This window comes from Aedes albopictus, chromosome 2, assembly GCF_035046485.1.
Source record: "Aedes albopictus strain Foshan chromosome 2, AalbF5, whole genome shotgun sequence".
NCBI lineage: Eukaryota > Metazoa > Arthropoda > Insecta > Diptera > Culicidae > Aedes > Aedes albopictus.
The window spans coordinates 377837389-377861890 of NC_085137.1; the positions used below are offsets into that span (position 1 = coordinate 377837389).

General features: G+C 39.5%; 1 protein-coding gene across 5 annotated transcripts in view; it reads left to right on the plus strand.

Annotated features, from left to right (window-relative positions):
* LOC109425692 (calcium-transporting ATPase sarcoplasmic/endoplasmic reticulum type) overlaps positions 1-24502 on the plus strand; it is an 84955-nt gene that overhangs the window by 20875 nt on the left and 39578 nt on the right. For 4 of the 5 annotated variants that reach the window (XM_062853025.1, XM_062853021.1, XM_062853024.1 and 1 more), the window contains exon 2: positions 16276-16419. In XM_062853025.1, coding sequence (XP_062709009.1) covers positions 16302-16419 — 118 coding nt within the window. In that variant the 5' untranslated portion in view covers positions 16276-16301. Of the gene's footprint in view, positions 1-8668; positions 9550-16275; positions 16420-24502 lie in introns of those variants that run through there. The other variant, XM_062853022.1, reaches the window with a different exon arrangement.

The window sequence follows — 24502 nt, forward strand, 5'->3', positions numbered from 1 at the left end:
AACCGCAGAAAAAAAACGTAGCAAACATTCAAAAATATATCTCGATACGACGGCAAAAAAGTTGCAAAAGTTATACCGAACCATCCTCCGCGAGAGGGTCTAGAAATAGAACCGACCAGGTGATCGTTCCATTTTTATACACCAATCATAGGTCGATACGTGTATGCATGTGTATAATACTTCCCATGCGATCACATTTTCCCATCAAAGTTTTCGACCCACCACCAGAAGAAAAAAAAAAGCTGCATGCACTCCGAGCAACCCTTTCAGCCAGGAGAGAGTTTTTCCGTTGGAGCACATTTTTCCGTCAGCATCACAATTCGCTCGACCGCTTCAGTCAGAAATTACCCAATAAAATAATTCAATTAGGCCGTGCCAATTTGATTCATTGGCATCATTGGCTTCTAATTGCGCACTTTGACTTGTTTACACGTAGTTCTCACTCCCATCGTAAATCGTTGTAAAAAAAATCCCTCCACCCATCATCATGGAACAGGATATTTTCTTTTCCAATATGTGTATTGATTTATGCTAAATAACCGTAAAGGCAGAAAAAATCAAACGCTCCCTATCTCATCGGAAAACCGATCGCGCGTTCAAACATAACAGTCATACCTTGAAAGCGAGAACGAAAAGATGAATGGTCTATATTTAATATTTTGGAGGAACCATTGAGGAAGTTGAAGAGAAAAAAAATAAGTCTGGCGCTCGTGGAAGAGTTCGGAATGGAAATGTGCTGTCAATTTACAAATCATGATTAATAAACAAATAACCCATTTAGTGTTTGGTTTACGCATTTTTCCGTCTCGAATTTTTATTTAGACAACACTGCAAGTGTTTGTACTTTCATGCATTTAGGACACCCAAACGAAACCAAAATATTTTGGAAATGTGCTCGGGGAGAGAACTGACAACGTGAGATGTACGTAAAAGTTTGACACCCAGTAAGGAAGGAATTTCTTGGTTTAAAATTGAACCTGTACCGTACAGTAATCTTTCCAGTGCACTCGATTTGATCATATTGTAAAGGAAATAGAGTACAACGTGTGTATTCATTTCAAAAAACTACATTCAGTCATTATCTGAATTACTATGGATAACAATAAACGCAACCATTTCAAATTATTTCATTACCCAAGTCAAATAGGTTTCAAGAGCACCTAAGAACATTAATAAAACCATCATGAAGTCGCTCAAGTTTTATAACGGTTCTCAACACTTGTGTTGTAATTAAAATTGTTGCTTGGACAGCATCTGAACAATGAGACAGTGTGATCTTTAAATAATTTTTATAATTATTATTTCAATATTTAAGAGTTTTTAAATATACAATTACGCATATTCGAAATGAAATGCAGTAGGTAATACTATTCAATTTACCTGGATACATAAATGTTTGGCACCCATCGATTATTTTATACCTTTTGATACTATTTTTTCCACATATGTACATATCAACAAGACTTCGTCGATCTCTTTTTAGAATGATTTTCGTTTTTTGGATTCATCGCTTACGCAATTTCTGCGTATGCATTATAGATAACGGACGGAAAGTGTCTTGTAATGTACTTCAACTGTACGTGTTTGAAACATTCGTGCCTCCTTAAAAGAGCGAAAAGCTCACTGGAAGCATTGAACGTGTCCGTGTCTTTAAAAAAAAACTGTACCATTTACAAATACCTCACAAAAGCGCTTAAAAAAGTTTATGCTAGTCGTTTCAATCATCATGGACACCAATCAAACCGAAATAATAAAATCCGCTTTTAACAGTACAATCAAACAACGCGTTAGCTTAACATTAGTCCGACGCTTCACTCCAAAACCGGCAGATGTCGACTTGACATCAACGCACGTCAAACCGCACACCGTGTGCTGCGCACAGCCCTGGTTCTGTCGCGGTGACAGATACCGTTACATTCTCTCGCATCATTCACGCTCCAGCGAGACGTCGCTCTTTCTCTATTATCTCTCTCTCACGATGTCGGTTGACTCGACGACCGACCGTCGATCCCACAATCAAAACCCTCCCCACCCGTTCGTCTCACCCACGAATGCATTGACAGCTGGCAGCTGATGGCCGTTTTTGCTTCGATTGCGATGGTGGCTCAGCATCGAAGGATACGAACGACGAAGGTGTAATATGAATGTGTTGGTGATTGAGCCTTTAAAGGGTACAATGTTGACTCTCGCGACGTCGCGACGTTTTGGAGAGAAGATGGCCTCACGTACACGGATACCGTTACACAGTGCTGGCCCGATGCATACAAATTACGGAGGACCATTGCGTGAAACTTTTCAAAAAAAAAAATCGTTATTTTTTCTAAAATATGAAATTTAATTATATATTAACTCAATTGAAATATTAAGATGTATTTTAACTTGATTTTGACAATTTGAAAATATTTTCATCATAAATATTTATTTATTTATTTATTAATTTTTTTTATTTTTTTTATCTTATTTTATTTATTTATTCTTGGGAATTACTGAATCAACTACCAAAATTAAAGAAAATCCTAAAGAAATTCATTAAAAATTTCCTGAAGAATTCTTGAATAAACTCTCGGAGGAATGATTGGAAAAACTCCTCGAAGTACCGCTGATGGAAAATTCAAGGGGATATGCTTAGAGGCATCATTGTAAAAATTACTTATTGCTGGAAACGCTCTTAAAAGCATTCCTGGACGAAATATTGGAGGAAGTTTGTATTAGGATTTTTTTTTTGATCGGGTCGAACTGTCACTTTATCGATTGAACTGTCATTCTATCCACGAAAATAAAAACTGTTTTGTTAATTAAACCATCAAAACAAAGGCATTGAAATCCAATAAAATCACGTTATACTCAGAAAAATGAGCTCTTTCGATTAGGCCAGGGATGGGATCATTCATTTGCAAAGAATTACATTCACTTGCTACTATCTCAGATCAGAAGCAGGCTATCAAAAAACAATGTATGGATGAATTTAACCTTGTAGTTTTATCTGAAAGTTTGCCGAATGACATTAGTGTCGCACACGCATACCAAAGTCATGAGCTAACTGTGAAGGCAACTCTCCACGCCGTGAATGTAAATTACATTCACGCCGTGGAGAGTTGCGTTTGCTGTCTTCTGTTGACTTAACTATTGATGCTACGCTAATACAGGTCGGACTCGATTAACCCGACTCCGGATAATCTACTCCGACCTGTACATTGTTCTACAAAGTTTTAGGCAAAACAAAAATGTGTTCCATACATTGATTTTTGCTACGATGTTTTTGAAGCGAGTTAACAGCAAGTGAATATAACTGATTGCAAATTAATGATGCCATCCTTGGATTAGGCTATAGAAAATAGCAATATTTTATTCCCTAAACAACCCAATTCTCGAAAAAATAGAAAAATTTCTAAATGATTTTTCGAAAGGTCTTCCACAGAAGTTTTCCAACACTGAATGGCTCAAATGTTATTCTGCTCATTGAATGGGGTGGAACGGAACGCAGTATCCAAACAAAACAGCAAATAGGGTTACCAGAAATATATTTTTGATGCTTTATAAAGATCAAATTAAAAATGAATTCAGACGATTTTTATGAGGTCCCATTCAATTCAACAGGGGACACGGTATATAATCCAAATCCCGAAAAAGAGTTTTTTTAATGTAGTTATAAACTTTAAACATAGAATCCTAAGCTGAGAAGCAGGTTTTGTTCCAGTAGTCTACTCTGCAGAAGACCATGCGAATAGAGTTTAAGCTTTCAGTTAGGGTAAGCATCTGTGAGTCAGTATATGGTACAGGCCGGACTCGATTATCCGGGGTCGGGTTTTGGCATTTCCCAATATAATATTTTTCAAACGGATTGCTGTAAGAAGCTGAAATTTTAACTAATCAATAACCAAAGTTGGCTTGACAAAATGTTAAAATTTCAGTTTTATAGAGTATTCCGTTCCTCAGATATATGTTTCAGAAGCATCGGAACCCGACTCCGGATAATCGAGTCCGACCTGTAGTTCCATTTCATATACATACTTATGAACAAAAAGTGCATCAAATATTTTGCATATTGTTCACTGAACCACTTCCGATTATTCCTGAATGATTTGATACGATACTGATTATCACTTAAAATGGTAGTGTTTTGTTAGAATACAGCCTGGATTCGCTGGTTGGGCCCCGATTAGCGAATTTTGTACATTCGTTGGGGCAGCTCCCAACTAACAATTGCAAGTCACAAATAAGCAAGCTTGCTGAATTTTTTCTTAATAATGGTTATGTTAGCTGAACTAAAATTATGCTCTACACATTACTGTTTAAATGATTTTTCAATTGAGAAAATAGTCAATGTTCGACTTTCCTCATCGGTATCAACAATGATAAATTAAAACACTTTTCAAAAGTTTAATAAGAAATTTATTCGACAAGCATTGATTCCTTAACAAAAGAGTTTGGCAAAACATTTGTCTGCATCTTATTAAGCTGATGTATCGATAAGCATATGCTCCTGAACAATGTGCTTTTCACTTGTCAAATAAACGCCTTCAGCCCGTCATAGTTTGACTCGAAACTTTGTTCGGATTATGGGATAAATCATGGCTAAAACTGTTTAGACAACCAAGTTATTAAAGAACCAATATTTTAAACGAATCACGTAAAATAAAAGAGATTAACATTGAGTGCCAAGAGACGTAATCAACTTAAAAATGAGGCATTTATTTATTATTATTAGCCTGTAACAAGATATCTTGTACCTTGATTATTATATTTTTTATCTTCCGCAGCAGTTCGATTGTACGAGACGCTTGGATCGATGCATTTGACATTTCAGTGCTGTCGTGTTTACTGAATATTGTTCCCACAGTCACCTAGATAACCAAACAGCATTCATAAATCGACACATTTCAAATATCCATAAACATCCTTATGCACTATTTATTGAACATAATATCAAGATTCCATGACAAAAGCATAAATAAAAAAAATGCTTAACGGATCTTCGACTGAGCATGAGTAGATTACCCGAACAGATGCTGTGAATGCACCATGTCCATGACCATACCGCACCACATATTGCCATACATTTTTAAAGATCGATATTTAATAATAAAAATAAAAAGATATTCATTTCGCAATTAGTACGTCTGGAAACAATATCTTCAATAAGTACCAACACTTTTTGGCCGCATTGGATACAAGTTTTCTCACCGTGCGATAAAAATACTGACAGCGAAATCAGAATGGAAAACACGTGTTTTGGGCTGAACAGCCGTTGAAGTATGAGGCGTTGTTCAGTTGATTACCACGTGCTGTGCTAATTCACCACTGCTGAACACAAGTTCAGGAGTGATCTTTATTAAGTCATGGGAAGATTATGTTTTGCACTGGGTGTTGCATCTCACCATCTCTAGGATGGCGCAGATAGGAAGGCATGCGGCTGGCAATCGACAGGTCTCGAGTTCTAATCCGGATTTAGGTAATTTTATACGTAATTCTTATTTCATAATAGGTGTTCTCAACATGTGAGCAAATAATTACTCTCGTAAGAGTTCAACATTTTTGCATTTTATTTATTTTCAGTCATTTTTGCCAATGCTTAATAACAACTTTCTTGTACATTTGTAAAACGTTTTGAACAACAAAAAATTAAGTTGGTGCACAACATGATGCTTTATAACTTCTCCAAATTTGTGTGAACAAAACCCGAACATAGGTTGTACGTGAAAATAGTTCAAATGTTATTCAACATTATGCTGAACTAATTCGTCATATTGGTGCCTGTTAAATAAGTGATTGTTAGTTGGGCTGACGACTGATCAAAATGCTCTAGACACACGCGAGTGACGAAAATTACGTCACGAAACAATCACATACTTGCACAAACAGAATATGTATTAAAATTAAACAGTTAAGAAATGTTACAATAAAAATAGAAACCTTCTTGAGGATTTTTTTTTTGCTATATACGGTTTGAGGCCGTCTTGAGAGCCGTCTTCGCTGAAGCAGTCGTCTTCAGGTTGAAGGCGTTGAACTGGTCATCGGCTGCCGCCAACTTGCAAAACAAGTTGTACAGAAAGCTTATTTTTGTGACTATTTCCAATTTGAACAGCTTGCAATTCAGAGGCAAGCAAAGATCATCACATTATAATGTATACTGTAACATTTTCTTACTGGTGTGTTGCCGGCAAACATGTTGAAATATCCTGAATGACATTTTGTACTGTCAAGAAACCGGACAATCTCTGCCAATTCTCTTCCGAGGGGGATGCATTAAGTTATTTTGAGTTTATCTATGCATTTGCGTTATTGGCGATAATCTGGAGTCCATTTCTTGAAACTGGTTCCTTAATGATTCAGCTTGGTAGAGAAAGATTTGATGCAAACTTTGCGGTCAACAGATTTAAACAAAAACACCCATGACGAAGAAGAACAAACCTCCCAAATATATATTAGTTCCTCTAGTTCAGCATTAAACTTTTCACTGAGCAAAAGATATAAAATTGATATAGACTGTAGTAAACGAAGTAAATTGACATCATGTTACAATGGAACTTTCACTGATTAAAATCGTATCAAACTCCAACTCCTGTATACTTTTTGAGTTCCATTTTGGTCCCATATCAACTGTGCAAAATTTCAGATCGATCGAGGATACTATACTTTAGCGCCCGCCATTTTTAGTTTTTCATACGATTTACTATGGGGGAAATATACTTCTTCAAAGAAAAATCGCTTGAGGGCACCCATTGATCCCTAAAAATAAATCGTTGAATGATTTCTGTAGATAACTTTACGAGGAATCAGATCTCCGACGACCGCAAAGCGATGCGACATTCGTGGAAAAAGTTATTAAGCCTTACCCGATCGATAAAATGACGAGATTTTATTATTTATTGTTATTCCTTACATGTTTAACAGCGTTGGCATGGCATTCGGTTTTCAGTCAATAACTTTTCCACATGCCTTAGATCGCTTTGCGGTCTTCAGAGGGTTTGTTCCTCGCAAAATTTCCAACAGAAAGCATTTATCGATATATTTTTAGGGGTTAAGGGGCAACATGTGGCGATTTTTCTTTGAAAAAGTGATTTTCCCCATAGTAAATCGTATGAAACCTTAAAACGGCTGGCGCTAAAATATAGTTTCTCCGATCGAGCTGAAATTTTGCACAGTTGATATGGGGTCAAAATGGAACTCAAAAAGTGTACAGGAGTAAAATGTCTTTTCGTGTCCCACGCTACTGTATAAACTCCGAGAGAATGATTTCCTGGGAAAAAACCTGGAGAAATTGCCGTAGTAATTTCTAAAGGAATTCCTGGATCAATTCCTGGAGGAATTTCTGCAGGAATTCTTGGTGGAATTTTTAAAGGTATTCTTGGAGGAGTTTCGGAATTAAATCCTGAATGAATACCTTGATGAATCCCTGAAAGAATCCCTATTGAAATCCCTGGAGGATCTCCTGGAGGAATGTGAGGAGGTATTCCTAAAATAATCCTGAAGTAATTCCTTGGGAAATCCCTAGAGGAACTCCTGAAGGGAACTCCTGAAGTAATTCTTGGGGACATGCCTGTGAGAATTCCTGGAGGAATCTCTAGAGAAACCCCTAGAGCAATCTCTGGAGGATTTTCTTGAAGAATCGCTGGATAAATTCCAGGTGTATAACGAATTCCTGGAAGAATTCCTCGAGGAATCCCTGGTGGAACCTCTAGAGGAATTCCTTTTGAAGTATCTCTAATGAAATACCAGGAGAAATTCCTAGAGGAATTCTTCAGAAATCTCCAGAGGAACTCCTGGAGAAATCCCTGCTTGAATTCCATTAGGAATGCTTAAAGAAATCACTGGAGGAATTTTTGGAGGATTTTGTTGAAGACTCACTGGAGAACTTTCAAGAAGAAACCCTGGAGGAATTCTTGGAGAAATCCTTGAAAGATAAAAATTGTATCAATATGGCTCGAGACTACTTCACTAATCTCTATAGAGATTCATGTAAAAATCGCTTCAAGCGGCTTGCGGAAATCCATGTTATGGGTAGTACGGAAATCGCAAGAAATTTCTTGGCCTATCTCGATGAGTGGGAAATTCAGGCAAGGAATCGCTCAAGAAATAAGAAAGCGTCGCTTTGTTGCGGATCCTAGTACGGAGCTGAAACGAAACGTCAAATCAAATGGGGCTTGTTGTGTTAAATTTCTTGACCATTCCGGTCACGGAAAAATAATGCACTGAACGAAAATTACTTGAGCGATTCCGTTTGAAGTGCATACCTCGCAGTGAATGATTTTTGTTCATAGGTTTGAATTTGCAGCGAAGGTATTTATTATTGAAATTTTCAAACATTTTGCACAATAAATGTTCACATTTTTTAAATTTATTTCGAAAATACTTAGGTTGATCCACCGTCTGCCCTGCTCTCAGCGCGATCGTCAAGGACGACGCTGGTGTGTGTGCTATCAGGCACTTATGTCGTGGCCTTTTCTCTCTCTCGCGCTGCATTCAGTCAGTCGTCGTCGTCGTCGTCGGTGTTCTGTTCCTGTGTTGCGAGACTGGACTGGACTGTGAACAAGGGCGCCCCCAACACTTCAGCGCAGCCAAAAGCAACGGTTGCCAGACTCTCTTCTCCGTTCGTCGCGCGTCGCGGTTGTGGTGTGTTCGCTCGCTAGTACAGCGGAATCACCAGTGTAGTTCATTTCGCAGTTCGCAGGAGGTTCAGTTTCGCTTCAGACCTACATCGCCGCCACAAGCAATTTCAGTGCCTCGTGCGCGCTCTTGGCCTCTCTCTGCGTGTCTTGTGAGTAACGTACACACACCATATACCGCTGCCGCCGCCGTCGTCGCGCACCATCGTCGTCTGCTTCCAAAAAATCATCCAGCAACGCGCGGATCAAAGTAGTGTCGATTTCCTCCGAAAAACATCACCCATTTCGCGTGGCCTCTCTCCATTGTTGCAAAAATCTTCTGTGGCTTCAAAATGAGCCAGCAAGCGTTCTGAAGGATGACGTTCGCGTTTCGAGCACGGTGATCCGGTTGACGTTTTCCCGATAGGATTTCGTGTACCGTTCGTTCACCAATACCGCAGTACTACGCTCAGTCAGTCAGTACACAGCAGCAGTAGCGAGCGATCCGGGATTGTCATAGTCGTGTCTAGTGTGTGCCGTGGCTGCCGCTTTCCGTGTTCGCGGGGAGGACAGCGAGAGAGTGCGTGGTGTGATTCGCAAAAAATAAAGTAGGAAAATTGAACGGCGAGTGTTTCTCACTAATAGTGCGTGCGTGAAGAGCAGTCTACATTTTCTGCTCCTGTCGCGAGAATCTTCCAAAGTAGCGAGAAAGTTGGATCGCGACTGAGGGATACCAAGAATCCCGAAGGAATACATCCAGTAATAATCTATTGTGTGATAGTAGTTTTTTGCAATTCATAAGTTAAGCCCTTTTAGCGATTCATTTAGTAATCGTAGAGTGCTGTGTAAATTCTGTAGAACGGAAGAGCAGCGCGCAGTCAGTGTACGAGAAAGGAGTAGTGTGAGCAAGATAGTGGAACTGGTTCCCGTTTTTGCTCGCTGAACGCAATACACAAATCACCACGTAAGTGTTTACGGAATCGTACGATGGATGGATGGGAAGAGGAGGAATTTCGCAGAAGGGGGTGTTCGTTTCGTCGCCCGCTGTCCTCGCTTATCGTTTCACGTACTCTCGAGACTTCTGATTCGGTGCTGGTTGATAATTATTTACGTAAATTTGGGGCAATTACTGTGCCGGACGGAATCCGTCTGTGGCTGGTGGAAGAGTGCTTCGCCGACAGTTTTGAGGTTATGGTCGCTTCGCTGCTGGCTGGGTCGTTTGCCTTTCTTTTATTTTTCGTGGCTGGCTGCTTGCGTGTAGCTTTTCTTTACACCAACACCAGCGAAACAAGTTGCTCATGTTTATAGCAATTTGTGGCAAAGAGGTGATCGGCCGCCTACCGATCGGATCGGAGCCGCCAGGTAACGCTCTGGGCTTCTTCAACTACGCGGTGTCTGGAAATGCCGGTGTTCGGAAACGATCAGCCAACCCGGGAGTTTCTTGACAGCTGCCGAACAACGTCAGCGTACCTAAAAATTTTGGTCCGGGTGGTACTGTCAGATTCAAAGCGGCAAGCGCTACTTTTGAAAAGGACGAAAACCGACAATAACAAACCGAACAAAAAATATTAAAACATTAAACAGAAACATTTAATTGTTGTTTCCGCTTTTTTGTGGTAGATAAATGCAAATTAAGTGTGGCATAATGAATTTGTTTACTAGAAGCGAAAATTATATCTATAAAACAAGTAAAGGCAAAGTAATCGACTTTCATAAAGTTAATAAGAAGCTCATGTTTTTTTCTAGTGCGGTTATTAAGCACCAGCAAATAATAAATTAGGTTACTTATGCTAACATTTTACAGCTACATATCTGGTGGCCAAGTCAAAATGGAAGTTAAAAAGAATCATTTGCAGATGTTTTTTTTTTTTCGAGTTTGATCTTCGGTTTGGTCTAGCATGCGCAGTCACCAATTAATATGGAAGACCGTTTAAACATGTTCTTTTATTACATATCTTACAACAACAAAAAGAAAAATCAAAATAACTTCAATTTAATAAACATTAGTGTTTGCACTTCTGTTGAATACGTCTTTTTGATACGAAACGCTAGCCTCTTGTTGGCTTCCACTCACCACGAAACAAAAAGATGTTTTCGCATGGACAAAAATTGTTGCGTCAGTGAAGGATGGACCCGTTGTTTACGAACAGTAGCGACATCTGCGATTTGCAAGTAGGTACGCGAAACTGAGCTCATCTGTCAAGTTACGGGGGGGTTGCGATCAGCATTCAGCAGAGCCATCGCTGCGCCGGCTGCGTTGTCATTCGTCATGGTTCGTTTGTGTCGGCTTGGATAGCAACACAGCTTGAGTACGACGATCACCGGGGAGAAAGAAGAAGCGGTAAACAAACAGCTGTCATTGTAATTTTACGTTCAAAACGGTGTTGTTTTCGCAACCATTTACAGGTCTTTTCTTAATAACGCATGGTCCACTGCACGAATTTATTCTGGCCTGCTTACTCTCACACGAAATTTGACGTTTGAGAGGTGCCGACACCGCTCAAACGTCAAATTTCGCGTGAGAGTAAATGTCGTTTTTCTTTATTATCCAGTTCCAACCTGGGTTGGAACTGGATCAGATCACAGTTTCAACCCCAACTCGACTTCGGTTTTGCTTGTACTAAAGTTTGTTTGACGTTGTTTGTTTACACATTTTCCGCCAATCCAGTTCCAACCCAGGTTAAAAAAGAAAAACGGCATAAGCAGGCCAGAATAAATTCGTGCAGTGGACCATAGGAAAGATCGGGATAACACGCGCTCCCGTCGACATCTAAAAGTTCAATACCGCCAGTAGGGGTGACATTGGACCTGGGGGTAACTTTGGGCCAAAAATCAAGACTAAAACTAAACTAAAATTGATTTAAAGTGATGAACAAGGATATATAACTTGCGTTAACCGTCCAATGTAGAAAATGTCACATTTGGTTGATATTCCATTGAGAAAAATTGATGTGATTAGCCAGTCGTCTGACGACACCACAAACAAAAAAATGGATGTGAATTTTATGGTTCGGCGTAGAAAATCGGTGTTTCAAAATGCCCAGTAGAAAACAGCTGAACACCGGACATGTAATGAATTACAATTCGACAATGATTTTTCATAAGGGCCAAACTGACTTGATCGATTTCTCTTCGTGGACTCTCTCTTTCGCTAATAACTTGATCAAAACAAACAAAATCATTATTCTTTTTGTTTCTATAGCAACATATAGTCGTCTTCTTCGCATTTCAACCTAAAAATCTTTGAAAAATTCAATACACATTCTGTGATAACACAAAGAGAGGATCGATGAAGAGAACTTGAAAATGTCAGTTAGGCCCAAATGAAAAATCAGTGTCGAATTACTCACAGAGAAACTGACATCACACTCTGCTCGCATCCCATCGATCACCTTTTCAACGGTTGATTCAAAATATTCAGTAGTAGGTCGATGCATCGTTTTTGCTCCTGTTTGACGTTTGCTCACTACCACCACCTAGTGGTGGCCCAGCCAAGCACAGTATATTTAGCATTGGCCGATTACGTTTTCGTGACGATCTTTTCTAATTGAAATGTGTTGAAGCATTTATACTTGAAATAAACCAAAACAATATAAAAATCAATTTTTGCCCAATGACACCCCCCTTGACGGTATGTTTTCCTCCAATTACTGAAAACTCTAAATCAAATAACGTTGTCAAAGCAAACCTATGATCGGCAAATGTAACACGCCAAGAAATTAATGTCGTTTTCGGTTATTCCTAAAGCGAACTAGTTTCGCCCCAGATCCACCCTAAGTACTGTCAAAACGTTCGTTTATTCAATCGGATCGGATCCGGATGCGACCCAAAAATGACGAGATTCGCTCTGCCACGGAGGAATTCCTGAACAAAATGTTCTGGGAGAAATCCCAGCAGATATGGCTTGAGAAACCTTAGCTTGATCACCAGAAGAATTTGTATTCCTTTAAAAATGCCAGAGGAAATTCTGGGAAATCCTTAGAAGAACACCTAAGGAATATATAAAGGAAGATCGAAAAGGAAATTTATAGAGGAATCATGAAGAAATTACCAGATAATTTCCAGGATGAATTGTTCATATATTTTTTTTTTAACCTAGAAGGATTCTCGGAAAAATTCCTGGATGAATTCCCGGTAGAATTTCTGAAGGAATCCCAGTACCAATTCACCGAAGAAATCTTGAAAGAAATTCCTGAAAGAATCTCTAGATATTTTCCTGAATAAGTCCAGCGTGACAGATAATAAGCCAGAACAAAATCTTTGGGAAATATCTGAAGTAATTCTTATAGAAGTACCCGGAATAAATCCTGACGGAACACCAATCGGAATTCCTAAATTGCCTTCACAGTTTTTTTTTCAGAGATTTGTCTTGGGATATCTCTAACAATTACTTACGGTTTCGCTTGATTACCTTTTAGAATTTATGAGAAACTAGCTGTACCCGGCAAACTTTGTCTTGCCTACTGCGTTTTTTTGACGTTTCAAGTTTCTAGGCAAGACGAAATCCCTGGTCAAAATGTATGGAAGATCGATTTTCAAAAACTATTAATTTTAACATGTTTTATGCCTCATAAACCTTCCTTGGGTGAAAACTAACAGAACAAAACTAAGACGACCAAAATCGGACCTTCCGTTCGTAAGTTATGCGCGGTCTCACGTATGCCACTGCATTTTTATATATATAGATTTAAGTTTTACTTCATTTTTTACCAGCAGTTTCTTCTATGAATCAAATGTCTTTAAATTGCTCCTGCAGTTCTATGGAAATTCCTTCAGGAGTTGCACCAAGAATTGGGATTCCTTGCCGAATTCGGGATTCCTTACCCAAAAGATTCTTTTAGAATTCCTTCAGGAGTTCCGAAAACATCAAGGCCGAAGATCCCCAAGTGCTTCTGATATTCGTCTAGTAATTTAACATTCTTTTGAAATTTCTTCAAGAGTTCCCTCTGAGATTCAGCCAGATGTATCTACTGAAATTGCTCGACGAGTGGCTCCGGGGGTTTCTTCAGAAGTACGGTTGGAAATTCTTCCAAGATTTTTTGAAATTTTTTTAAGATTGCGCACCGAAAACTCCAAGGCCAAAAAAACACAAGTATTTTCTGATATTCGTCCAGCAACTTCTTCAGAAGTTGCTGATGGCATTCCTTCAAAGAATCCTACTGAAATTTCTGCAGAAATTTCTCCTTGGACTTCAACAGAAGTTCTTGTTGGCATCCTGGTAGGAGTTCTTTCAAAGAGTTATTCATAAAATTGTCACACAAACACAAACGTCTTATATTGACTAATCCAAATGACTGTGTGGTAGTGGTTTGTGTTCAAACTCCCCGTGTTAAGAATTTGTAAGAACTTTGTAAACAACTTTTGTTCTCCCGTATATGGATAGGCTTGCATTAGGTTTCGTGAGACATTTTTTGCAAAACTCAATGATGTTGAATAGGATGCTAAAGTGGAGCCCATATGCTTACATGCTTCCATTTAACCGTGTGCAAAATGTATGAATGTCGCCTCTACTTAAGCATCGCATTCAACATCATAGGCGATCGTATGTTGCCTGGGTTCTATCCGGATTTGTTCGACTTCCTTCAGAAAATCCTCCAGAAGTTTATCTGGGCCTCCTCTATAAGTTCATACAGGAAATACTTCCAATATTTTAGTTCTTCTGAAGTTTCTTCTGAAATCCTGTAGAAGTTCCTTATAGAAATTTTCCAGAAGTTTTTCTTGGGAATTCCCCAAGGACTTCTGGAGATCTTTCGTGAGTTTCTTCTAAAAATCCTCCAGTAGTTCATTCTGAAAATTCTTCATGAGTTCTTTTTAAACTTTTTTGTGCATTTTTTTTGAGAAGAATTGAAACAAAGTATACACCCAAGAATTTGCCCAATTAAAATGTCATTAAATTATCACAGATTTTTGTCGGTGATTTCTTGAAAAAAAAACACCGAAATCTCGATTTTTTACTAAGAAAAATGTCAAAAAATCCCATCCCTATCAGATAATTTTATTATTTCTCTGTTCTATATTTTGTTTAATGTTCGGTCATGTTTTCTTGGTATTACTTGGTATAGAATATTAAGGTAGAATTCATGTACAAATGTCTTACAAAACTATTAACTATTTGTAGAACAAGCTTTTCGACTGGTAAATCCGAGAGAAAAGCCCTTTTTCAAATAATTCAAATTCGACCCGACATTCTCACCTAAAGTTCCCAATAACAATTCTGAGATTATTGATGAATTGCTCGAGTTAGATTTGGTTTATTTCTGACGTTTTATTTGTGTACTTTTAACCTCTTCTAATTGATGTATTATTCATTATAGTTGTTGATGTATTTCTGACCTTGATAAGGGTTTTCAACAAGATAAATCCGGAAGATTTTTGGTGGAAATCATCCATCAATTTTTTAACTGAAATCTTTAGTAGCTCAAAAATGTATTTTCCTGACTTGAATTTTTCAGTATAGTTGGGAAAAGATAATGAATTTGTTTTGTGATTTCATCATCCTGTTTTGATAAATCATAAACCACATATTCTCCTAAGAATGGTTAAAGTTGTTTAGTCAACAAATACAAATTTTCCAGCTGGCTTTTTCGGAAATTTAATTTTTTCTCAAGCAACCATGTTGTACATTTTACTATACTGCACCCACTCGCATAACAGTCCCACTTGTAAAAAGTAGGGATTAAGAAAACGACATTTGAAGTTTGAAAACTTGTTTCCATATAAAACTTTGAAAAATCGCCAAAATTTGAAAAATATTTCGATCATCTCGAAACTTTCACAGACTGCTTTGCACTAATTGTGAAAAATATTACAATCACTACAAAGTTGTTCAGTTTTGTGTTACGTGACACAAAAATCAATGATGGGACTGTTATGCGGGTACTTTCAATATGGAACGCTCATGACTTAGTATTTTTTTCACACATTGACATAAAAAATCGTAATTTTTATTATTATTATTGCAAGTACACCGAAAATGATGACTATTCATAAAGTTAACTCAAAAGTGAAGAGTGAAATGGGACTGTTATGCGAGAGGGGGCAGTATAACAATAAGTATTGTTGATTACTTGTGTCAGTTTTTAAAAGAACTATATGCATACAAGGGTACAATCCCATCTCTAACTCGATTCAGTTAGAACTGAACAGAAAATTCAGAAAATACCACAAAATCTTGTGTTTTCCCGGATACTCGAAACTTGCTCTCAATTGCGTCATCCAATTCTAAAGCACGATTTCAGTATTAATCTGATTTACATATGTGAGAATTGCTGCATACATTTAGTGATATTCTGTTCTTTTTGTTTGTGTAACAAATGCCCATCCAGCCCACGATACAACGTGCTCCAGAAGCTTCAATCAATAGTGATGTGTAGTGCCGTATGTGTTGCCTCCCTACAAAATAGTAATAAGAAACAGACGTGTCACAATCTCCCATCGCAGCCAGTATCTGCTTATCGATATCACAGACAGTGTTTTTTTTACAAACCACACCACAACTACCACCACCACCCACAGCTAGCGCGCTCAGCTGTGGCCAGACGAAAGATCACGTTTCTCAGTTTATCTCCTATCTATCGTGCTGTGCTCCTAGAAGAGATTCGCGCTTCTCAGCAACAATCTGCGATCATCTGGCTCTGAACATTATTAACCATCGTCTGTCTCCATCTTTCCCATCTCTTCCCCACTGCAGAACTGCCGGTTACTAGCTAATTCACCATGGAGGACGGCCATAGCAAGTCCGTCGAAGAAGTGATCAGTCACTTCCGAGTGGATCCAGAACGGGGTCTCTCTCTCGACCAGGTCAAGGAATACCAGAAGAAGTATGGACCTAATGGTAAGTAAAAGCTTTTATCTTCTTTGGTGGGGTGCGGGATGTTCTTTTTTTTGCAGGGGAAATTTCGCCTCCTATCGATCGTTCGCGGTTCGTTCGTTCGCGTTGCGATCAGTGAATGAGTCATATGCTTGCGCACGTAGCTACCGAATTATTTACGTGGATAGAGTTAAAACTGCGATACAACTCGAAACACGCTGATTATTAATATTGGGCACAGTGAAAAATTTATGGAAAAGATCGTCATTTTCCTTCCTAAAGCAAAATACTGCTCTTTCCTATATAAAATCAATCGATTTCTGCCCAAATGTTTCTACAGCATTTCAAAATTCCGGTAAAAACATCGAATTTTAGTATTCTCAAAGAAAAAACTACAAAACTTGTATAAGTTTGTATAAGTTAATATGACTTAATTAACATCAATCCGATCGGAAGGTTTTGTAAGGAATTCTTTCACAACTCCAGCGAAAACTTTGATATCTCGACAAACAATTCTAGAATAACTGAATATGTTGGATATGTTGGAACTCCGATCCACCAATTTCACATTCTATGTTATCATTCCAGTTACGCACAACCTTGGTAAATGTACAGTATTTCTCACTGTGTATCGAAACCTGAACGCGCATCGCGGTTCCCATTTCGATTTACGTCATTCGTTGACTGTTTGTTTCGCTCTAGAGCAGCTCGCTGCTGACTGTCTCGGGTTTCCAGTCGAGCTGATCTAGCCTAGCCTTACTTACACCGCCACCACCGGCGTAGAAGTACTTATAGACACAGTGTTGCGATCTTCTTTCTGGTCTGGGGCTGGCTGGGCTCCGCGGTTGTCCGATTATGGCAAGTGATCATGATCATCGCGCGGTCGAGTCGAGCGCTTGAGACAATAAGCGAGGAGGAGGAGGTGCGCAGTAAGCCAACCCTAGATCGCGTCTCCCCACTTACCTACACACGTGAGCGAGCTGCTTAGTCTCGTGGAAACGTTTCCTGATTAGAATCGACCGTTCGATGATGATTCGCTCGCTACCGTTCTAACGGTTTGTCGCGGAATCCTGAAGCTTAATTCGCGGAGCTCAAACCCGTAATTAATACAAATTAGCTAGGTTGTCGTGGCCGTTGATGCAAGCTAATCTGCTTTGCGAGCACGAAATTTCTGAAGCTCCATATGCCCGTTCGGAGAAACAATTTCGTCATAACCACACGCGAATGAAAATATTACCCATATCTGCCTTGGATGGGCTCTAATGAAGTCACAGGCCACCCACCACCATTCGTTTGGCACGATGCGTGAAAATGCCTAGCCCTGACCGTGATTTATCGAACAAGGCTTCAAATTTTGGCGAAGGTCGTGAATAGCGCGCCGCCGCCTCCACTGCTACCATCATTGTTGTTCATGCTGTAGCTGTACCACGTCCCCACAGCGCGAGGAGCCAAGTAAACAAACAGCGTTGTTGTTCGAATTAGTTAGCAGCTACAAACAGTATGGCTTCGTTACTTGGTAGGCTGAAAGATGAATGTCTGGTGTTCCAGGTGAACTGACAGCACAATCGTAAAGCAACGGTTAAGTTTTAGCAACTACATACTTACAGATTTTTGTTTATTAAAATAGAAATTTTGATAGCAAGTTTTTCAAAATGGTACTTAAAACTGACAGTATAAACCTAAGAAACAAAACTAGTTGAACAACAGTCTCTTAAGCTAAAGTTTGCTAAAGAATGGTTTGTTCCATTGTTGTACAGCAAAAATGTTTGTTGGGAAGATATCAAAAAGTGAATACATTATAGGTATTGCTGAACGATGATCATCTGTCCATGATTTGTTTTGCACACAAAAAACACCATAAAAATTACTTATATTTATTGTGTTCAACTATATATAACGCAATATTAATATTGGATTTAGTTGAGAAAGTTTTGTAAAATAAATGTTAGGCGGTCCCAACCGTATGCTAGAAATTACTGTTATGATTCTTATCATTACAACTCTAGTTTAGTCGAAACAACGAACATTGCCTGTACTCTCCACAGAGAACATGCAGCAGTTCCGTGCACCCTTCGACTACTGGAGCAATCGTCAAGCTGAAGCACAACTCTTTTATTCTAGGCATTTAATATTCATACATATTTCTTCCTTCCTACCCAGCCAGCCAATCTGGTCTCCTTCCATCGCCAAAGTTGGCATTTCTGCCAGCTATTTATCAGTGCGCTGCTATACATACAGTAGTGCGAACTCTCGGGTAAACCTTCCTCTTCAGTATAGGAAGTGTGGGAGTGGGAAAATGTGCGAGAAAGAGTTGTCCACAAGCCGGACTTCGTCGCAGTTATCGTCAAGCCTCAGGTCAGGCTTACCATAACTTAATTAATAACTTTCTTCTCGTTGCTCGTGGCTTGGCTGCCGTTGGGGGACCACCACCGTGGCACCTAGTTATTGCGCGGAGAATATTACCAAAGTGATAAATAATTATGTCTAACGATTTACAAGAAATTGAGTTCTCTGTCTCCGTTACGGTGGTTGGGTTGTGACGTTCAACTGTGCCAGTCTGCACAGAAGAGTATGGATTGTTGGTCTGGAAGCTTGGGAAAACGGATTAAATTTATTAGAGAAAGTCACGTTAGATGTCAATTAATCACTGTAGGTACGCTGTTACTTTGTACCAACATGTAAATACGTATCATGATTTTGGAAGTAATGTATAGGGGCAGAGATATATGTGGACTAAGTTCGAGGTCAAGGACAAGCTAGCTGATGGTGTACTAGAATCAGGAACGGTGACATTTTTTGGAAGATCTGCGATTTCTTCCGCAGTTAGTTTTTGAAATTATTCATGATTTTTTTCCTGAAGATTTGCCGGAGTTATTTTTCCTGGATTGCTCCAAGAGTTTCCCCAGATTCCATTCAGATTTTTTCCTGGATTTCTGAGATTTGTTCCTGGGATTTCTACCAGAGTTCCTTCCAAGATTTCTACAGGAGTTTTTCATGGGGTCTCTGCATGACTTCCTCCCGAGACTTCTTTCAAAGGATTTCCAGGTATGCTCCCTGAGTTTTCCGTGGTATTCCTTTAAAGGAGTTTTCCACAATTCACCGAAATTCTCTTAGTGATTTTCCGGGATGGGTTCTAGCAAAATTTCTGCAGAAGATCTTTCAAAGATTTTTTCTTAGAGTTTTCAGAAAATTTGTCTTAAAGATTCTTGCAGGATTACTCTCTTAGTTCCTCTCTGAATTTCTCTTAGATGATTTCAGAGTTCAAACTTACTTTTTCTAATATGTCCTCCCTAGAAAAAAATTCCGAGATGTCGCAGTTTTCTCGATATTTCTTCCAAAGCACCTCACAGGATTTCTCCAACTGTTTTGTTTCCGGATTTCTTGTGGGATTTCTCCAGGATTCCTTCCGATATTTCCCCGAGAATTTCTTACAATGAATTTCTTAGGTTATTTCAGGAGGCATCCCGAAATCTAGAAGTAATCCCGTATCACTACAAGAAATCCTGGAAACAACTACAAGGAAAAGCCAGAAAAACTTCTGTAAGAAATCGCGGGAATAACTCTATGGAAAATATCAGCACTAGCACCTGTAGAAATCTCAAAATGAACTCCGAAAGAAATCCCGGAAAACATTTTGGGAGAAAGTTCACGATGAGTCCTAAATACTCTCACTAAAGGATTCACAAAGCATCCCAGAAAGACTCTTGTAGCATTCAAAAGTAATTCTGGAAGTATACCTTAAGCAATCTAAAAGCATCCTAGAAAGATCCTGGAAACAACCTTGAAGGAATATGCATGGAGCATCCCAGAAGCATTCTGGAAGCATACCTGAAGGAATCTAGAACAGAAGCATTCCAGAAAATTTCTCGTAGCATCCTTGAAGAAATCTGAAAGCATCCAAGAAGCATTCTTGAAGCATCCCTGAAGGATTCTGGAAGTATCACCAAAGGAATCTAAAAGCATCCCTGAAGGAATCTGAAAGCATTCCAGCAAAATTCTGGTAGCATCTCTGAAGGAATCTTGTAGCATCCCAGAAGCATTCTGGAAGCCTCCCTAATGGATTCAGGAAGTATCCCCTAAGACTCTAGAAGCATAAAAAAAGTAATCTGGAAGCATCTAAGGAGAATTCTATAGAAGCATCTCAGGAGAATTCTATAGAAGCTTACCTGAAAACATCTAGAAGCATCCTAGAAGGATTTTGGAAACATCCTGAAAGGAATCTGGAGCATCCCAGATGCATTCTGAAAGCATTATTGAAGGATTCTGAAAGCATCTCAGAAGGATTCTGGAGGCATCCCATAAGGATTCTGGAAGCATTCCAGAAGAATTCTGGTAGCATCTCAGAAGCATTCGGGAAGCATCCCAGAAAGACTCTTGAAGCATAAAGTAATCTGGAAGCATCTCAGGAGAATTCTGGAAGGATACCTGAAGAAATCTAGAAGCAGCCTCGAAAGATTTCGGAAATATCCTGGAAGGAATCTGGAGCATCCCAGATTCATCATTGAAGGATTCTAGAAGCATACCTGAAGGAATCTGGAAGCATCCTAGAAGGATTCTGGAAATTTTTTTGTAGCATCCCTGAAGAAATCTGGTAGCATCTCAGAAGCATTCTGGAAGCATCCCTGGAGTATTCAAGAAGCATCCCAGGAAGACTCTTGAAGCATACAAAAGTAATCTGGAAGCATCTCAGGAGATTTCTGGAAGCATACCTGAAATAATCTAGAAGCATCCTAGAAGGATTTCGGAAACATCCTGGAAGGAATCTGGAGCATTCCAGATGCATTCTGGAAGCATCATTGAAGGATTCGAGAAGCATACCTAAAGGAATCTGGAAGCATCTCAGAAGCATTCTGGAAGTATCCCTAAAGAAAGGGATTTCGGAAACATCCTGGAAGGAATCTGGAGCATCTCAGATGCATTCTGGAAGCATCATTGAAGGATTCGAGAAGCATACCTAAAGGAATCTAGAAGCATCTCAGAAGCATTCTGGAAGTATCCCTAAAGAAATCTGGAAGCATTCTATAAGAAATATGGAAGAATCGGAGAAGAATTTTGGAAGCATCCCAGAAGCAATCTGGAAGCATTTCAGAAGGATTTTGGGAAAAATATGTAAGCATTCCAGAATGATTCTGCACGCTAACCAGAAGGATTCTTGAAGTATCACTAAAGAAATCTGAAAGCATTCGGAAAGGATTCTGGAAGCATCCCAGACGGAATCTGGAAGCATCCCAGCAGAATTCTGGAAGCATCTCTTAAAGAATCTGACACCGCAGAAGGGTTCTAGAGGCAACCCTGAAAAGGCAAGCAGCCCAGATCAATTCGGGAAGCATTCCATGAGGAATCTGGAAGTATCCTAGCAGGATTCAGGGAGCAACCTAGAAGAGTTCTGAAAGCCATCCAGAAGGATTCCGGATTTAGTAGTGTTTTGAAGTCAATTTTTCCCACTGTGCACTGAAAGGAATTACTCAAAAGAAGTCCCGGGAGAAACTGTGAGAGAAATCTCAATTAAAACTTCAAAATAAATGCCGAAACAAACTCCTGTAAATATCCCGGGAGTAATTTGAAGAAATTACATGACCTCCGGAGACTCTTAGCACAGCAAAACCTCTGGGATGAAATTCTGTAAGGAACTTCTTTGGAAAATTCGTGATAAACTACTGTGCCGATCTCTAGTAGGAATCCCAGGAATAACTTCTGTACAAACTGGGGAAAATCACGCGAAATTCTTTTAGAGAAATTCCAGGATGAACTACTAGAGAAATCTCAGAAGGAACAGTTGTTGAAGAGAAATTTTGCGACAACATCTGGGAAATATCGTGGAAGAAATTTCTCTAGAGATCCCGGGATAGATCATGAGAGCAATCCCACAAAATTGTCTTGAAGAAAACGCCGGAAGAACTCCTAAAAATCCCGTGAGGAACTCTGTGAACAATAACGGAAAAACCTCTTGATAAAATGCTGATGGATCCCTGTGAAAAACTCCAGAATCTTGAAGCTAGAATCTTGAATAAATGTCGATAGGAATCTGGAAGAACTTCCGAGAGGAATTTGAGGTGGAATACTAAGAAATATGTCGTGAAAAGCAACTTTAAGGAATCATAAGCATTCAGTAAAAATCTTCAGCACAACGCGAACAAGTTTTGTTACGGTAGGGTATTGGTTCCCTTATTAAGCATATGGCTCCCATTTTCATCCCACGAAAAACAAAGGATTAAAGAGCTGTTTGTTTTGTTTCTTATTTTTGTATTTTTTGTTAGAAGTGAGCACTCATGAAAACAAAAAGAACGGAATCAATCGGTGCCGTAATCGCTTGTTTTCGAATAGGATGAAAATGGGAGCATGAGATTACTGATGGCACACATACCCTAGCTTACGGCAACATGATTCAGCAAGCATTCTGCAGTACCTCGTAATGCTGTTCTATCCACATGATCCAGAAAAATCCCGTCTTGGCCCACAAAATCCGCCTTACACCACATTTTGCCATTTCAAAACACCACTCAACCGGATCCAATCAAAATTACTGCCCTATAATTGCTGCTTGCATTGAATCTCCATCATCATTTTATCTCCCAGCCACATTAAAGAGCAAGCTTTACTCAGAGATAGAGACGGGACGACGGGTATTCAGTCAGTGCGGTTCCGTTTCGGAGAGCCAACGACGGTAAATCCCTTGTTTACCGAGCCTTAAGCTACGCAATCCCTCTTCTTTCTATTAAGTAGAAGCAAAACACTCCTCTGTGAAAAGGAAGATAGTCTGGCAGCCGACCGCAGTCTCGTGTCAGTCAGTCACGGATCAGCTGTTCATGTAGGAACGAACACCACACGGCATCATCTACCACGTGGATGCCGGTGGGAGTCCAACTGAGAACCATCCACAGCTATGATGTGGGGACAGACAAGGTCGAAATTCGTCATACAGCACTAATTACCCGATTGCGGCTCAAATTGGGCTTTGATCGAAATTGGAATAAGGAACAATCGAGCCCTACGTATGTGTAACTTCTTTTTTCCTTTATCATCGGTCCTCGTTTCAATAAACGGGGTCTACCGTATGGTATGGTGGACTCTAGCGTAACGTATGTGTACCTTCTATTATCGAGAGAACGGCTTATCAATTGAGTAAATACCACGAGGAACTCCCCACCGCCGCACCGCTAGAGCTGATAACGTAATTGAATTGAGTCTGAATTGGCAATACAAAACCGGACCACGACGACGACGACGATACGGATACGAAAATACGAACGTAACGTGTAACTTCGCAGTTGGTCACCAATACAATACATATACGTACACATACAGACAGACGCGTGCAAATTGTTTCTTACATCTCCCTCCGGTACAATCGCTGCTGCTGATCGGTGGACCATGTGCTCTCACTTGGCGCCTCCACGGGCAAGGGTGATGTGGTGGAGGCGAGAGCGTTGTAGGGAACATCCGAATATGTAGATTCGAATGAAATCAACGTAATTGCTAGTTTAGTCGAACAACGAGGTCGATGGCTTTGTTATCCTTTCAAGGCTAAATGTTGGCGGTTGGAATGGTAGCCTCATTTTGAGTCGAAGGGAAGCCCATGTGAGAACGTCGAGGTTTAACGAAGACAGGACATACATATTTCAACAAGTTTTTAGGTGACCCTTTTTATATCTCAGTTAGCCAGTAAGACTGTAGTTTTGACAAATATTCCTGAGATTCACAGGGCGATTAAAAATTTGAAAAACCTCAGAACTTTTTACTAATTCTTTAGTTAATGAGATTTTGGTCAGTTTCTGTAGAAGTTCTACATTCATTCTATTGCAGCAATACTAAATCAGTAGCTAAAAACGCTGTAACATCATTTGATAGGACGTTAAAGCCAAATTAGGCCTGTAATTGGATTGACAACATTCCAACCATGCTTCGAAAGGAGCCAAGAGGAAAAGTTCATGACCCACCTTAAAAACCAATTATTCAAAAGCTCAGTTGAAAGCCTAGTATCCGAATAGCCTTCGATCACACTTGCCAACAAACAAAATCAATTTGCTTCACATTGACCTTCCGCATCCGAATACACAACTTAGACAAAGTAGTTTTCGCGGAAACCTTCAATCCTACTTATGTGACC